This window comes from Spermophilus citellus (genome assembly GCF_964194105.1).
Source record: "Spermophilus citellus genome assembly, chromosome: 2".
Classification (NCBI taxonomy): Eukaryota; Metazoa; Chordata; class Mammalia; order Rodentia; family Sciuridae; genus Spermophilus; species Spermophilus citellus.
Genome location: NC_138183.1, coordinates 1,529,298 through 1,544,201, shown reverse-complemented (window position 1 = coordinate 1,544,201; position 14,904 = coordinate 1,529,298). Strand labels below are relative to the sequence as shown.

At 59.4% G+C, this 14,904-nt stretch overlaps 2 protein-coding genes across 8 annotated transcripts; both read right to left on the bottom strand.

The window, feature by feature from the left end:
* Positions 1–688: 688 nt before the first annotated feature.
* DNLZ (DNL-type zinc finger) lies at positions 689–2,558 on the bottom strand. Its single transcript, XM_081263793.1, has 3 exons — positions 2,252–2,558; positions 1,803–1,942; positions 689–952 (listed from the first exon to the last, which is right to left on the bottom strand). Exons 1-3 carry the CDS (start codon positions 2,468–2,470, stop codon positions 784–786), a joined length of 528 nt encoding a protein of 175 aa, XP_081119919.1. The 5' UTR covers positions 2,471–2,558; the 3' UTR covers positions 689–783.
* A 217-nt stretch (positions 2,559–2,775) lies between these two features.
* On the bottom strand, positions 2,776–13,879 carry CARD9 (caspase recruitment domain family member 9). 7 transcript variants are annotated; one of them, XM_081263727.1, is made up of 12 exons: positions 12,240–13,730; positions 11,645–11,782; positions 10,582–10,886; positions 10,325–10,504; positions 10,059–10,202; positions 9,574–9,699; positions 6,056–6,247; positions 5,648–5,689; positions 5,224–5,272; positions 3,625–3,701; positions 3,070–3,146; positions 2,776–2,997 (listed from the first exon to the last, which is right to left on the bottom strand). In XM_081263727.1, exons 1-12 carry the CDS (start codon positions 12,421–12,423, stop codon positions 2,898–2,900), a joined length of 1,614 nt encoding a protein of 537 aa, XP_081119853.1. In that variant the 5' UTR covers positions 12,424–13,730; the 3' UTR covers positions 2,776–2,897. The 7 variants fall into 7 exon arrangements, with proteins under 7 accessions (XP_081119853.1, XP_081119854.1, XP_081119848.1 ...); XM_081263728.1 differs by having other exon boundaries at positions 3,649–3,701; XM_081263722.1 differs by lacking the exon at positions 3,625–3,701 and adding an exon at positions 13,775–13,879 and having other exon boundaries at positions 2,776–3,146; positions 12,240–12,448.
* Between the last annotated feature and the right edge of the window lie 1,025 nt (positions 13,880–14,904).

The following is a 14,904-nucleotide window of genomic DNA, read 5'->3' as shown; positions in this document are numbered from 1 at the left end:
TCTGCTCGCTTCCCAAACAGGAACATCCTGAGCAGTCAAACAAAGCCGAGACAAGCCACACGTGTGCAGGAAGGGCACGGGGCTCCTGCTGTCCCCCACGTGTCTGAGGCCCCAACCTGCCAGGTGGCATGGCAAGGCCAGGTAGCCCCTAGAGGACCCTCCGCCTGGCTTGCACCACCTTCCAAGCTCCCAGCCCAGCGCCCATCCTGGCTACAACCACCATGAGCAGCCTGGTTTGCTACGGCCAAGGCTCAGGACTGAGGTCAGCCCTGGCTCATGGAGGGGAACCACCAGCGTTGTCCCAGGGGACAGCAAGTGACAGGATGCTCAGACGGACAGGGCCACGTGTGCTCTGACTTTATGTCCAGTCCCTGCCCACCTGAACGTGGCCCTGTGGTGGGCTTGTACAGGTAACTCCTCTGCAGGATGGATGGTGGTGAGCCTGGGGTCCTCCAGCACCGGGGGCTCATGGGAGTAATTCTGACTCCAATAAAGAAAGACAGAGAGCGGGCTGGAGATGTGGCTCAAGTGGTAGCGCGCTCGCCCGGCATGCGTGCGGCCCGGGTTCGATCCTCAGCACCACATACAAACAAAGATGTTGTGTCTGCCAAAAACTAAAAAATAAATATTAAAATTCTCTCTCTCTCCCCTCACTCTCTCTTTAAAAAAAAGAAAAAAGAAAGAGAGCTACAGGCAACGTCTGTTTACTGACAGGGGACAGGCCAGTCCGGGAGGTCTGGGCTGAAGGAAGTATCTTTCTGGAGGGCAGAAGTCCCATGTGAGTCAGCTCTGCTCCGTCTTGCCTGGGTGTGCGGGATCCTCGCCTTCACCCTCTTCTGGGGCAGCAGGGGGGTTGGGGGTCCCTGCAGCCTCCAAAATCAGTTCCAGGGCACCCTGGCCAGCCACTCTGTGCACCTTCTCCCCTCTGGATGCCAGGATCTCTTCAATATTCCTGTGAGGCAGGAGTGGGGGGATGTCACTCCTGTACCTGGCTCCCTGCAGGGCACACCCTGGCCAGCTCGATCCAGGAGTGCTGCCCAGCACCCAGCAGCATCAGGGCCATATAGGCACCTCACACATTTTCACGACCCATGGCTGCCAGCAAGTGCCACCTCAGGAGCCAAGGGACCACCTCATCTCTCGGAGAGACCAGTCCCCAGCAGTCCTGCCCATGCCCCTTCTCTACTTGGTGATGTCTTATGGGAGGACAGCCCAGTGCCTGGTGTGCTGACCTTGCAGGGTCACTCTGGGAAAGTCACCACAGGTCTTCCAGACTCTGCTGTCACCGACCCTCCCTCATGTGAGAATACAGAGCTCAGAAGTCAGAATGCACAGCCTTCGGCTCCCCAGACAGGGGTGCCAGCCCGGCCTCTGAGCAGGACCCTCAGGCCAGGGCCAGTCCACACCGCCTGACACACACCTCCCACCTGCTGCAGACCAGGCACACAAATTGGCAGAGGACAAGAAAGTTCCACACCAGAAAGTGGCAAGGCCATCAAAGAGGACGGAGGTTGGTCAGTGAGGCAGAGCCCCAGGCGCCACCCAGGTGGCCTGACTGGCAGCTGCTGTATTGGGGTAGCACAGTGACGGCAAAGGCTATCCATGGTCCACCTGAAGTTCAGATTTACCTGCACCTCTGCACAGACAGCTGAGGGGGTCTAGAAACCACCAGGCAGGGGCTCCCCAGGGAGGCCAGGTGGCCAGGTGTGTGCTGCTGGAAGGGCTCCTCACCCAGGCCCCAGGCTCAGGCCACCAGTGTCCCCCTTCTCCTGGCCCCACCTCCCCCATCCAGGTGTCCTCACCTCTTCCCATCCAAGTCAGAAAACCAGCCCAGGTTGTCTGCGATGATGTGGTGGCTCTGGCAGCCAGGGCAGGTCACAATGACCACGCCCTGGTGATAGGCCAGCTTCGAGATGCACTTAGAGGACCTTGTTCCACAGACCTGGCTGGAGCAGGGCAGCATCAGGCCAGCAACTGGACCACCCCCACCCCGGGAAGGCCCCGCCCCTCAGGAGTGCTCCGCCCCGGGAAGGCCCCGCCCCTCAGGAGTGCTCTCCCCGCCCCGGGAAGGCCCCGCCCCTCAGGAGTGCTCCGCCCCCGAGAAGGCCCCGCCCCTCAGGAGTGCTCTCCCCCCGGGAAGGCCACGCCCCTCGGGGTGCTCCGCCCCCGGGAAGGCCCCGCCCCTAGCAGCCTCTCCTCTTGGCGCCCTCTAGCGGCAAGGGCGGTCCGTCTTCCCCGGCTGTGTGCTCACTTTGCAGGTGTAGACCAGCTGGTAATGCGCCGTTTCCACTCGTCCCAGCGCCGCCGCGGGCCCCGACCCGGAACTCGAGAACCGCCTACCCGAGGGCCAGGCCCCCCGCTTTCCTGCGGCCTCTGGGCGGGTCCTGCAGCCCCACAGGCACCTCAGGACAGGCCCCCGGGGTCTCTCTCTCAGCAGCATCGGCATACAGCCCATCACCGTCCGCAACATTCTGCCCCACCGCCCTCGCCGCTCTTTCCAACCCCGCCCCGCGCCGCTGAGGCCGCTTCCGCCATGTTGGAAGTGGGCACCGGGGCGGACGTGGCCCTCCTTAGCTTCCGCCCCCGGCCCGGCGCGCCGCGCGCTGCTGCCCCCTGGTGCCGCCCTGCGCGCGCTGCGTCCGCTCACCGCCCTGCGGGCGCGGTCTCTAATGGCGCGAGTCTGCACGCTCCCGGGTTATTTTTATTTACTGCACTTTCCGGTGTTTCCACAAAACAAGGGTAGCGTACAGTAAAAATAGGAGGCGCATTTAAGAATTAGGTGCGCGGGCAGCCTCACGGAGGGGAGTCCAGCTCATTTGTTGTGGCCAGGTCAGCCACGGCGTGGAGTCCGCTGCAGGTGCGGGGAGTGCGTGCCGCCCCACGACGGTCCCGGCGCACTAGGAGCCCTCGGTGTCGGTGTTGTCGCTGCCGGTGGTGTTCCCGCGGTCCCCCTCGCCCTGCCGCCAGCCGTTCTGCATCTTCCTGAGCGCCCGCTTCCTGAGGGACGCCGCAGGTGAGGCAGGTGCGGCTGGTGGGCCGCGCCCGCGCCAGACCGCCCCGCCCGCCCACCTGCGGTAGTTCTCGAAGCTCTCCTTGAGGCGCCGCCGCTCCTTCTCCGGGGGCTCGCCGCTGCTCGCGCCAGCGTCCTGCGGAAGGGCACGGTCGCAGCTGGATGGCCGTGTCCTTCCCGCGCCCTCCTGCCCCGGACTGCACGCTGTAGAAGGCTGGAGCCAAGCTGGCCGTCGGGGCTGCCCCTCGAGGTGCCCCGGGCATAGGGCTGCCTTCTGATGACAGGGCAGCGCAGGCTCCTGCGACTGGGCGCTCAGGCTCCCGCCTGGGCTCTTGCTAGTACACCACCCAGAGGGCCCTTTGGCTGAGGGACTCCTGTGCCATGCACAAGGAGGCTGAAATGGGGTGTCCTTCTATGGCTACCCCACCCTCCCAAACCCCCTTCTTGGAGCTGTGTCCAAGAAGGTAGGGGCTCCACTTCATGTTCCAGACACTCCACCCCAAAACCCACAGCAGAGACCTTGGATCACCCCCAGCTGCCCTAGTGGAGACACCACCTTCCTGGAGATTAGTCTCTGAAGCCCACCGAGGGCTGCAGGAACCTGGGGGTCTTACATGGGGGTTTAGTGAAAGCCACACCTTCTGCGGGGCTGCGAAGGGCTGCTCTTGGCTCTCCCCCTCAGCGAGGCCTCCTGGAAAGGACAGCTTGCCTGTGGGTCCTGCCCACCTGGGGGGCCACGCCCAGCATGGCTGCCCCTCCCCCTCCCTGCTGCCCAATGCAAGATCTCCTGGGTTCTCACATGGCCAGTTAGTCTCTCCATGGTCAGGCAAGGAAACAGGCCCAGACCCCTAGCCTGGCCTCCCCTCACTCCCAGGAGAAGCCTTCTGAGGCAGGCAGAGGCTGCTGGTCCTAGAGAGTCCCACAACTCCTTCCATCAACCGTCCATTCCTCCTGAGCTGGCTGCCCCCAAAGACCAACGACAGACAAACAAGGACTCCAAGGCTCCAGGACACTTTTCCCAGGTGGCCCCAAGCCCCGTCAGGCTGTGCTGTGTTCCCAGTTGCTGGGTAGCATTTTCAGGGGTGGTGGCTCTCAGGAGTGGGCAGGGGCAACCTCAAGAGGAGGGCCCAGGGCCTCCAGAGGTGTGGCTGGGATACTGCAGCAGTTGGAAGCAGAACTTTCCAGGCTGCTGGACCCCTCTGACTCTCCCAGGATCTAGGCAGACCAAAGTTCAGGCCCTTAGGGCAGAAGTACTGGTGGTCAGCGGGGCTGGGGTGCCAGGCTGTGTCCTGCCTGCCTGGCCGCACCTCCTGAGCTGCTCTTAGCTGACACTCCCCCTCAGCTCAACCTCCATGCTGCCTGGCTCCTGCCACAGCCCCCTGGGAGCTGGCTACTCCTGAGTCTGCCACCCCTGAACACGTGGGGCTCTGTAGCCTCAAGTTCACGTCTCTGGATTGTGGCAGATGGCCGCCCCCACTTCTCCATCTGCTGCCACTTCTTCCCCTTTTGCCTCTGCTTGGAGGCTGGGCTCAGGCAACCCTGAGGAAGTCTTTCTGACTTCCCACGCAACCTCCCTGGGGCACCCCACCACCCTCCCCACCTCCCACCGACCCCCATCACCAGAGCAGACTCCTCCCCAGCTCCTGCCCACATCCAGGCCACTCCCAGAGGCACCCAGCTGTTCCCATCCACCCCCAGTCTGTCTCTAGGGCTAAGAGTCCCATTTAAAAATGAGCCCAGGAGGAATCCTGCCTGGCCCACTGGAAGCCTCTTCAGCCCCCTCGGTGCTCCTCACCCCCTGCCCGGCATGCAGCCCCATTCCTCTATCCCTGGCCTTCTGAGCCTGGACACTGACTTACTGTGTCTCCCACTGCAACAGGAAGCTTTGTGAGGAGAGGGTGGGGGAGCCCTGTTCTACTCTGCATTCCCTGGGCCTGCCCAGGGTGGAGGCTCCACACCTACTGCCCCAGGGGGACCTGTCCTCACTGGACCAAGGACCCTGCCAGCTGGGCCCCAGGTTTGAGTCAGATTCTCTGCTCTCTAGGTGTCCTTGACCTGATAACACCCCCAAGCCTCAGTTTTCCCGTCTGCTGAGTAGAACGTGAAGATTGAAGAAACAGGGCACTAGTTACAGGCCAGGGCTCAGGGGGACCAGAAGGCCAAGCCCCGTGCTTCTGGGCCAGAGGAGTATGGTGCATGGTGTGCCCGCTCACCTCTGTCCGAGAGCTGGGCATCCTCCTCCACATCCAGGGGCAGTGAGAGCTTCCAAAGACAAGACAGGTCACTGTTAGTCCTCCCTTCCAGCCACCACTCCCCACCAGGACTGGACCCCACCTACCCCACAGCCCACGCAGCTCCTGCACCCCAGCCAGGCATGGTGCCTGTCTCCCCTCTGTACAGCTGCTCGGGGGCTCGGGCTGCGTGAGGAGGGGCTGGGAAATGGAGCTCTTGCACCAGCAGCACTGCCCTGGCCTCACTGTACCCTCCAGCAAATGGGCCTCTCCCCCTGCCTGGCCCAGAGCTGGGCAGCGGAGGCTCAGTTCAGCGGGACCCTGGGAGCATAAATGTGGCTGTGGGTGGGTGGAAGCTGGGAGTCCCACAGAGGCCAGCCAGGCACCATCCTGGGGTCACGCTCACCTCCTGGGAGTTCCTGGGGGAGCTGTCCTCCAGATCAGAGCTCTGTGGTCAAAGGAGGGGTTGGTTAGAGCAGCGTGGGGTGGGTGGGGTATGGCCAGGGTCCCGGTCCAGCCCCATCCTCCAGGAGCCCCCGTACATGCCTCAGCTCTGGCTCTCCCCTCTCTAGGCTCTGCCTAGAATGTCCCTCCTCCTCACCACCCCACCCTGCTGGCTCCACTTGGTCACAGCCAGTGTCCAGCAGTCCCACGTCCTGCTTGGGCCTGGGCTGTGTTAGCAGCCCTTACAGCACCACAAGGAAGGTCTGGAGTTGTCCTGGCCACACGCCTGGGTCCCACTCCCTCACTGCACTGACTGGCCCAGGCAGGACCACAGGGCTGAGCCGGCAGGCCACCCTGTCCTGCAGCCCACCAGGGTGAGTGTGTCCAGCTGCTGCTGCTTGAGCCTGCCCTCTGCGGCCAGCAGCCGGCTCTCGCACTGGAACAGCTGCAGCTGCAGCTCATCCGCCTTCTCACTCAGCTCCCGGACCCGCTTGCGCAGTTCATCCTTCTCCTGGAGGCTCCGGGCACACTGCGTGTGCAGTTCCTCCCGGGAGGCCATGGCCTGCAGGAGACACAGGCCACCTTTAGCCCAGGGCTTCTCTTTGCTTCTCTCCTTACAGCATGACTCCCAGCTTCTAAAGCAAGTTCCCAGCAGGACTTCTAGCACCTCTTGGAGTCAGTGGAGCTGCGTGGGACCAGCCAGCGCAGGCCTCTCCTTTCCCTTGGACACAGATGGCATTTGGGGATTGTAAAGTAATGAAGGCACATGATGGAAAGTGGACAAGCGTGAAGAAGATAAAACTCGCCGGGCACAGTGGCCATGCCTGCGATCCCAGCAACTCAGGGGGCTGAGGTAGGAGGACCACAAGTTTGAGGTCAACCTCAACAATTTAGTGAGACTCTATCTCAAAAACAAACAACCATCACCAATAACAAAAACCCACAACGGACTGGGGATGTAGCTAATGATAAAGAACCCCAGGTTCAATCTCCAGTATTGTGGGAGGAAAAAAGTTAGAAATCTCCATATTCTCAACCCTCAGGGCAGACCTTGTGGCCCTGTCAACTCTTGAGTCCCTCAATTCCCAGAGGATACTCAGCACATCTTTGTTCCCTATCCATGTTCTTGTGATTGATAAGGACTGGATGCAGTTGTTCATCCAAAGCATGACCACCAGTGGCTACATAAGATTCTTAAAAATGAATGTTGTGCTCTTCTATTTATCTTAGTTTTGGTACTGTGGATTGAACCTGGAAGTGCTGTACACTGAGTCACATCCCAGCACTTTTTATTCTATTTTATTTATTTTGAGACAGGGTCTCGCTAAAGCCTCAGACTTACGATCCTCCTGCCTCAGCCTCAGACTCACTGGGATTGCAGGTGTGGCCACTGTGCCCAGCTTCTGTCATGCTCCTTTATGCCTGTATCCTACCCGGGGTCCCTGAGGTGTGAGACCAATGTGCTAGCAGAGGAGGGCACACTACAGTGGGGCAGAACTCTGACCCCAACTGCAGCCAGCAGTCCAGGAGACCATCAGTAGCCCACAGGCCAGTGGGCCCCACCCTGGCCAGGACTTGACTGGTAAATGGCTGCTTCCCTACCTCTTGTCCCTGCTTCTGACTTTGGACCTCTTGGAGACATCCAAACATGGTCCTGCCAAGCCCACCAGTGCCTGGCACTGGACCAGCTCCTGGGCAGCAGCCCCGGGGTGCAGCCAGTCCCCTCCCTCCCACCAGAGGCTTTCCAGCCCCTCAGCCTGGGAATCGGCCTGGGAGTCTGTGCCCAAGGCAGGGATGGTGGCTGAGCCCCTGCTGGACAGGCAGAGTCGCTATTTTCCTGGGGTCCTTGTGTCTCCAGAGGTGACTCCCAGCAGTCTGGGTTCAGGACTCCTGATACATGTCATGAGTCACCCTCCAGCACTGGCAGGAGCACCAGCTGTCAACTGGAAGCAGCCTCCAGGAAGCTGCTTGGGAGACAGGGTGCAGATGCAGCCCTGTGGTGGGATGCTCCGCCGGGTCCACAGGCACCCACAGTTCTTTTAAGTTAAAAAAAAAAAAGCTACTTGCATCTTCAACAAATGGTGTTGGGAAAACTGGAAATCCATATGCAACAAAATGAAACTGAATCCCTTTCTCTCGCCATGCACAAAAGTTAACTCAAAATGGATCAAGGAACTTGATATCAAATCAGAGACTCTGTGTCTGATAGAAGAAAAAGTTGGCTCTGATCTACATATTGTGGGGTCAGGCTCCAAATTCCTTAATAGGACACCCATAGCACAAGAGTTAATAACAAGAATCAACAAATGGGACTTTCTTAAACTGAAAAGTTTTTTCTCAGCAAGAGAAACAATAAGAGAGGTAAACAGGGAGCCTACATCCTGGGAACAAATCTTTACTCCACACACTTCAGATAGAGCCCTAATATCCAGAATGTACAAAGAACTCAAAAAATTAGACAATAAGATAACAAATCACCCAATCAACAAATGGGCCAAGGACCTGAACAGACACTTCTCAGAGGAGGATATACAATCAATCAACAAGTACATGAAAAAATGCTCACCATCTCTAGGAGTCAGAGAAATGCAAATCAAAACCACCCTAAGATACCATCTCACTCCAGTAAGATTGGCAGCCACTATGAAGTCAAACAACAACAAGTGCTGGCGAGGATGTGGGGAAAAGGGTACACCTGTACATTGCTGGTGGGACTGCAAATTGGTGCGGCCAATTTGGAAAGCAGTATGGAGATTCCTGGGAAAGCTGGGAATGGAACCACCATTTGACCCAGCTATTGCCCTTCTCGGACTATTCCCTGAAGACCTTAAAAGAGCATACTACAGGGATACTGCCACATCGATGTTCATAGCAGCACAATTCACAATAGCTAGACTGTGGAACCAACCCAGATGCCCTTCAATAGATGAATGGATAAAAAAAATGTGGCATCTATACACAATGGAGTACTATGCAGCAATAAAAAATGACAAAATCATGGAATTTGCAGGGAAATGGATGGCACTAGAGCAGATTATGCTTAGTGAAGCTAGCCAATCCCTAAAAAACAAATACCAAATGTCTTCTTTGATATAATGAGAGCAACTATGAACAGAGCAGGGAGGAAGAGCAGGAAGAAAAGATTAACATTAAACAGAGTCATGAGATGGGAGGGAAAGGGAGAGAAAAGGGAAATTGCATGGAAATGAAGGGAGACCCTCATTGCTATACAAAATTACATATAAGAGGTTGTGAGGGGAATGGGAAAATAAACAAGGAGAGAAATGAATTACAGTAGATGGGGTAGAGAGAGAAGATGTGAGGGAAGGGGAGGGGGGGTAGTAGGGGATAGGGAAGGTAGCAGAATACAACAGTTACTAATAGGGCATTATGTAAAATTGTGGATGTGTAACCGACGTGATTCTGCAATATGCATTTGGGGTAAAAATTGGGAGTTCATAACCCACTTCAATCTAATGTATGAAATATGATATGTCAAGAGCTTTGTAATGTTGTGAACAACCAATAAAAAAAAAAGAAAGAAAGAAAAAAAGAAAAAGAAAAGAAAAAAGAAAGGACTGAGGGTGCAAGCCAGTGTAGAGCACCCCTGGGTTCAATCCCCAGTACCACAAAAAATAAAATTAAAAATTGTTGCTTGCAAAATAAGACTGATGGAAAGCCCTCTTTTGTACAAGATATACAAAAGAAAACTAACGTACAGCACTGAGGGGAGCGTGGAAGGAGAAGGCTCAGGGTGACCACGGCTCTTTCCGAGTGGGATGGGTCGGGTGGGAAGCTGGCCATGGACTCCATGTTGCATGGGCCATGAGCTTGGGGACCAGCTCCCTCCCTGCATCCTTACCTCCGCACGAGGCAGGAGGCACTCACCTGGTCCCGCTCGATGGCCACCTCCTCCATCTGCTGCAGGACAGCCTCGATGCGGTCCTTGTACATCTTGGAGTCCTTGCGCAGAGCCAGGCACTGCAGCTCGAACATCTCCCTCTCCTCCATGCACTGAAGGAGGGGCTGTTCAGCTGACCAGCCCTGAGCCACCTGGCCTCAGGGACGGCACTTGAGGGTACATTTGGTCAGGCCAGCTGGGACCAGGAGGAGGCCCCAGGGGCCCCAGACCACAGTGGGCCAGACCCAGCAGAGACCCTGGCCATGGCCACCATTCTGCCACAGGCACTGTGAGCCCCAAGGATGGCCCCCACCCTCCCAGGCAAATGCAGGCAAAGAGCCCGCACCAAAGGGCTGCACCCCAGAAGTGGTGCAGCAGAGAATTTAAATGAGATCCAGCACCCTGCCTTCCAGATGCCCAGTGGGCACTGGCTTAACACCCCAGGCCTGGTACCTGCCACCAACCCTCCTACCCGGTTGCGGAGGGCCTCGCCCTGGCGGAGGTCCTTGCGCAGGGAGAATATGGTGTTGGCCTGCTCCTGGTGGTCCCGCAGTGCCTGGCGCCAGTCCTCCTCCAGCACCTGGATGTAGGGGCTGTTCCTGTCCAGCTTCCCCTCCTGAAGACGGCCAAGGGCAACTCTGACCGGGAGGCCCAGGCTGCCTGGCTGCCAGTGCCTGTGTTGCCCCTAGCTATGAGCCACCCGCGGAAGCCTGGTGTGGAAGCCTGGCGCAGCCCCACCTGCACGGAGGCCTCCAGCTCCTGCACACGGGCCTGCAGCAGGGCCTTCTCTTGCTGCAGCTCCCACAGCAGCTCCTGGCTGGGCCGCTGCTCCATGGCGTGCCTGAGCTTCAGCGTGTGTTTGCGCTCCACCTTGCAGTCGTCCTCCGCCTTCATGAGGCTGTGCCTGAGTCGGTCCACCTGCAGGGGCGCCGGGGTCCAGTCAGCTAGGCTCCAGGCAGGGTAGCAGGGTGCGCCCGGGAGTGGGACCCGCTCACCTCCAGCTGCAGGTCGCGGCTCCGCATGAGTGCTGCGCCCTTCTCCTCGCTGAGGCGCGCCAGGCGAAGGGCCAGGTCGTAGTTCTCCTCCTTGCAGCGCTTAAGCTCGCGGCCTCCGGCCTCGCACTGCTCCTTGAGCCGCTGCACCCGCTCCTGGTGTGTGCGCAGTAGGCTGTCCTTCACCCGCAGCTCCTTGATGAAGTCGTCCTTGGAGCTCAGCAGCGCAGTCAAGTCCTGCACCTTCTTCTGCAGTTTCATGACCTCCGTCATCAGCAGCTGTGTCAGGCCAGACTCCCCAGATGCGTCTGGGGGCCAGGCAGCGTCAGACGGAGCCACGCCCCTGCATCTGCCCAACCTCAATGACCCTAGGTGCTTGAGGACCAGCAGCTGGAGTCAGCAGGCCAGTTCTGCCTGGTCTCTGTTCTGCTTGGGGGACATGAACAGGACACTTCATCCTCTCCCAGGCCACTCCAGGCCAGGGCTCAGGGCAGCCCTTCTTTCTCTCTTTATATAATAGATCTTCCCCGCTCCCACCCCTGGATTCTGGGGTGCTCTACACTGAGCTACATCCCCAGCCCTTTTTATTTTTATTTGGAGATAGGGCCACTAAGTTCTGAGGCTGGCCTGGAATTTGGGACCCTCCTGCCTCAGCCTCCCGAGTAGCTGGGGCTACAGGTACGGCCACTGCACACGCTAAAAAGGATCTTAATGAGATGCAGCAAACCAGTGGGCTACAGGCAGGAGAGCATCCCGCTGCCCCCCGCTGGGAACCCCAGGACTCTGTGGGGACAAAGGCTTTAGAGAGGTGGAACCCGCAGCGAGTGGGTATTCTGAGGCCGGGAGAGGTTCCTACCCCCAGAAGCTCCCCCTCTGGAGGCCAGGGGTACCCCAGCAATGCAGACACTGAGTGGGGTGGGGGGGGTGGGGGCGGGATCTTCATGCTGGCCCACTTCCAGGTTCTTTCTCCCCCAATTTATGAACTATAGACCTACCAGAAGGACCTACGAGGAGGAGACCCCATGCCTGGACCCCACCCCCAAGGTCGCCCCACCCTGACCCTCACCGATGATCATGGAGAAGACACGAGCCGGTTCCTTGCCGGTGACTTTCCTATACAGCTGTGGGTAGTAAAGCTCCAGGCTCTCGAGGAAGGCCACGTAGCCCTTGTGACCTGTCCTCTGCAGGATGTCCAGCAGCACGCCTGCCGGCCAGAGAGGCAGGGCTGGGGACTGGGGCATTGGGGGCGGGAGGGGGCAGGGCCAGGGCTGGGGAGGAGGCTCCCAAGGTGCAGGTGGGGTGCATTCTGGGCACAAGGTACCCCAAGCTGTGTGTGCCCCTGCCCGCCCCACCCGGCTTTGGCCAGGCCTGGCCTGCCCAACACAGAGATCAGGGTAATGATCTGATGGAGGTGCCCTGCAGGTGGTCTACGATGGGGACAAAGTGCTGCCCACCCACCCCAGGCCTCCCAGGGCCTCAGTGGTGTGTGAGCTCCCTGCCACTCCAATCATAGCTTCCAGCAACATGGGAAGGGACCTCCACTCCGTCCTCAGGATGGAGGCTGGGGCTCACAGTCCACCTGGGTGGGCCAGGGCCAGGGAGGCACAAAGCAGCCACCTGGGGCCTGGATCCTTGGGGCAGCAGGTGGGGGCAACACTGACCCACTTTCCGCTTGCGGATGACAAGGTTGGGGTCACTGAGCACCTGCTCCTCGTCATCAGGGTTCAGAACCTTGCACTGGCGCAGGTAGGGCGTGATGCGGGCAGGGTCGATGACAGAGATGAGCTTGACCCGGAAGCCCTCCAGGGCATTCCAGCACTCGTCCTCATTCTCATAGTCCGACATGGCCTCCGCAGGCTGGTGGCTGGAGCTGGGGAGAGCAGCCGAGGTGCATGCCCACCTGCTGTGCCCCTGGTCTGGAGCCCACCCCAGGGTCAGCCCACACCAAGTGTACAGGTGTCCTGCCAGGGCTTTGGGCAGGGCCACCAGGGAGCCCCACCCAGGGGCATCTGAGGGGTTTACCCTCACATTCCTGGCTGCATGACCATTTCCCTAGGGACAGCAGAGGCATCGGGACAGCTCCTTGTCAGGCTACCGAGCTGTCTCCTTTTTGAGCTCCTGCCCTGCCCCTCTGCCCAGCTTGCTTTCTTCCTGAATCACCTGGGTAAATGAGAGGAACAGCTGGGGTCTAAGAGAAGAACATTCCCCTGCACCATGACACTCCAAAGTGGTGGGAGGAGGTTTGTCCCACGGGGCCACCCTGCATGGCACTGTGAGTCCTGGCCGTCCAGCATCCGGGCTGGGAGAGGGGCAGGTTGGCTGGTGGCCCTCCCACCTTTGCCTTGGGAGGGAGCCAGGCTGTGGAGGACTTCCTCATCCCCCAAGGCCCCTGCCCCCCAGTCCTTCCGCTGGCCATGGGCTGGTGATGCAACAGCTCCATGGCAGCTCCCCGTGTCACCGAGCTGTTTAGGGAGGGTGGTGGAGGGCTGCTCACGGGGGCATTTGCCATTACCCTAGACCCGGGCATGCTGCGAGGGGCTGGCAGGGTTGCCTGTTGCCCAGGGAAGCTGCTGCCGCACCCTCTCATGGTTCTCAGGTCCTGGGCACTGGTGACCCCTGCACTCTCTGTCCCAGAGAGGGCCTGGCTCCTGCCAGGCTGGGGACACTCAGGCCAGCTGTAGACAAGGGATCTTCCCATGAGGGCCCATCCTTTGCTATCTTCTTTAACCAGGGCACAGCTCAAGTGACTGGCTTCAGGACTGGGCCAAGGTGGCAGTAGCTGAGCAGCTCTACCTCCCTGAGACAGGGATGGGGCCCTGACCGGCCAGAGGAGCTGTCTGGGCCACTGGCCCTTGAGACAGGCATGCTCTTCTGAAGAACTCCTCAGCTTCCTGCCGCACCGATTCCCTGCACAGGCTGGTGGCCCAGGGGACAGTCCTGGGGACACTGGGCTTTTACTGCCTGTCTTTCTGGCCCGAATCCACATGGCCCACACCAACTCCCACCACTGACTCCTCTGAGCGAACAGGTCTCTGCAGAGTGGCTGTGCAGGGCCCGGGAATCGCTGAGGCCACATGGCTGGCCTGTGGGAGCACAGCACTGCTCTAGGCATGTGCTTCAGGGTCCCCAGCAAGATTATGGTCTCCCAGCCACCTTCCCCCATGCCAGTCTCTTGAAGGGCTCCAGGCCAGCCTACCTCGGTCCTGCAGGAGCCACCTGCCAGCTGCGTGCTGTCCTGGCCGTGGGAACACCAGGATCCGGGGCTGCCAGGGTATCTGGGAGATGCTGTCGGCAGCTGGTGCTGGAGGGAGTGAGGGTGGAGCTCAGAGGGAGGCTCTGACTTCCTGCTGTGTTCTGGTTAACACCACTAAGGCAGGCCTGTCCTCCCGCAGGGGGACAGTCCCTGGTGGCCTGCTTCTGGTTTGACAGCCAGGGCGGCCCCAGGGGAGGGAAGTGGAAGTCCTCTGGGGAACAGAGGAGCCTGCCTGCCCAGGGACAGGGTCCCAGGTCTTAGGGCCACCTGAAAACGTGGAAAGAAGGGCAAAGGCCCTCCTGGGCTAGAGGAGGCCAACCCACCATGGCATCCAGGAGGGCACATGGTCTAAGGGCTGGGTGACCTACCAGAGGTCAGGAGTAATAGCGTGTTTGCGGCACACTGCTGCCAGCCCACTGTCCAGCTAGACATTCAAGCCCTCCACAGGGGGTGAGGCACCCTGATATCCTCCCTGTCCTTGCCACTGGGAACCCCCATGCCAGTCTCCCTTTCTACCAGAAGCTGATGGCAGGCAAAGCTCGGTCAAAGCCAATGGGCGACAGGCAACAGAGTCCTCTCTGGCCCACATCTAGGGCGGTCCTTGGAGCCTGGTCCCTGAGGAGTGTGGAGAGCCCCAGGCCCCACTTCAGCAGGAGGAGCTGATTGGACCGAGCCACACCTGGCCTGCCCGGTCAGGCTGAGGCCACAGCTACCAAGAAGGGGTGAGTGGAAAGGGTGGGAAGCTCCCCTGACCACTCCCTTCCTGCATGGCCTCTGACCCTGCAAGACCAGCTCTCCTACCGGATTCCATAGAGGGCCAGCAGCCCTGCCCATGTGTGGAGGAGCAAGCAGTTAGGGATGTTCCAGCCCCAGGCCCTGGCAGCACCTCCTCGTCGACTGCAGAGGTGACCCAGGCTGTGCTGTCACAGCAGGGAAGTGGCAGGGGCTCCCCTGCCTAGAGCATCCCATTTGTACATGAGGGATAAAGGTGTCTTTTCTGGGGTTTTGTCTTTGCAGTGCTGGGGATGGAAGCCAGACCTGCACATACTGAGCAAGTGCTCCATCACTCAGCT

Bases quoted from the DNA above. Each gene is read 5' to 3' on its own strand.
- DNLZ (XM_081263793.1), bottom strand. From the start codon at position 2,470: ATGTTGCGGACGGTGATGGGCTGTATGCCGATGCTGCTGAGAGAGAGA. The intron at 1,943-2,251 runs GTGAGCACACAG...TGCTCCAGCCAG, and splicing joins AGCTGGTCTACACCTGCAAA to GTCTGTGGAACAAGGTCCTC. The intron at 953-1,802 runs GTGAGGACACCT...CCTGCCTCACAG, and splicing joins TCTGACTTGGATGGGAAGAG to GAATATTGAAGAGATCCTGG.
- CARD9 (XM_081263722.1), bottom strand. From the start codon at position 12,423: ATGTCGGACTATGAGAATGAGGACGAGTGCTGGAATGCCCTGGAGGGC. The intron at 11,783-12,239 runs GTCAGTGTTGCC...TCTGGCCGGCAG, and splicing joins CATCCGCAAGCGGAAAGTGG to GCGTGCTGCTGGACATCCTG. The intron at 10,505-10,581 runs GTGAGCGGGTCC...GCGCCCCTGCAG, and splicing joins GCCGCGACCTGCAGCTGGAG to GTGGACCGACTCAGGCACAG.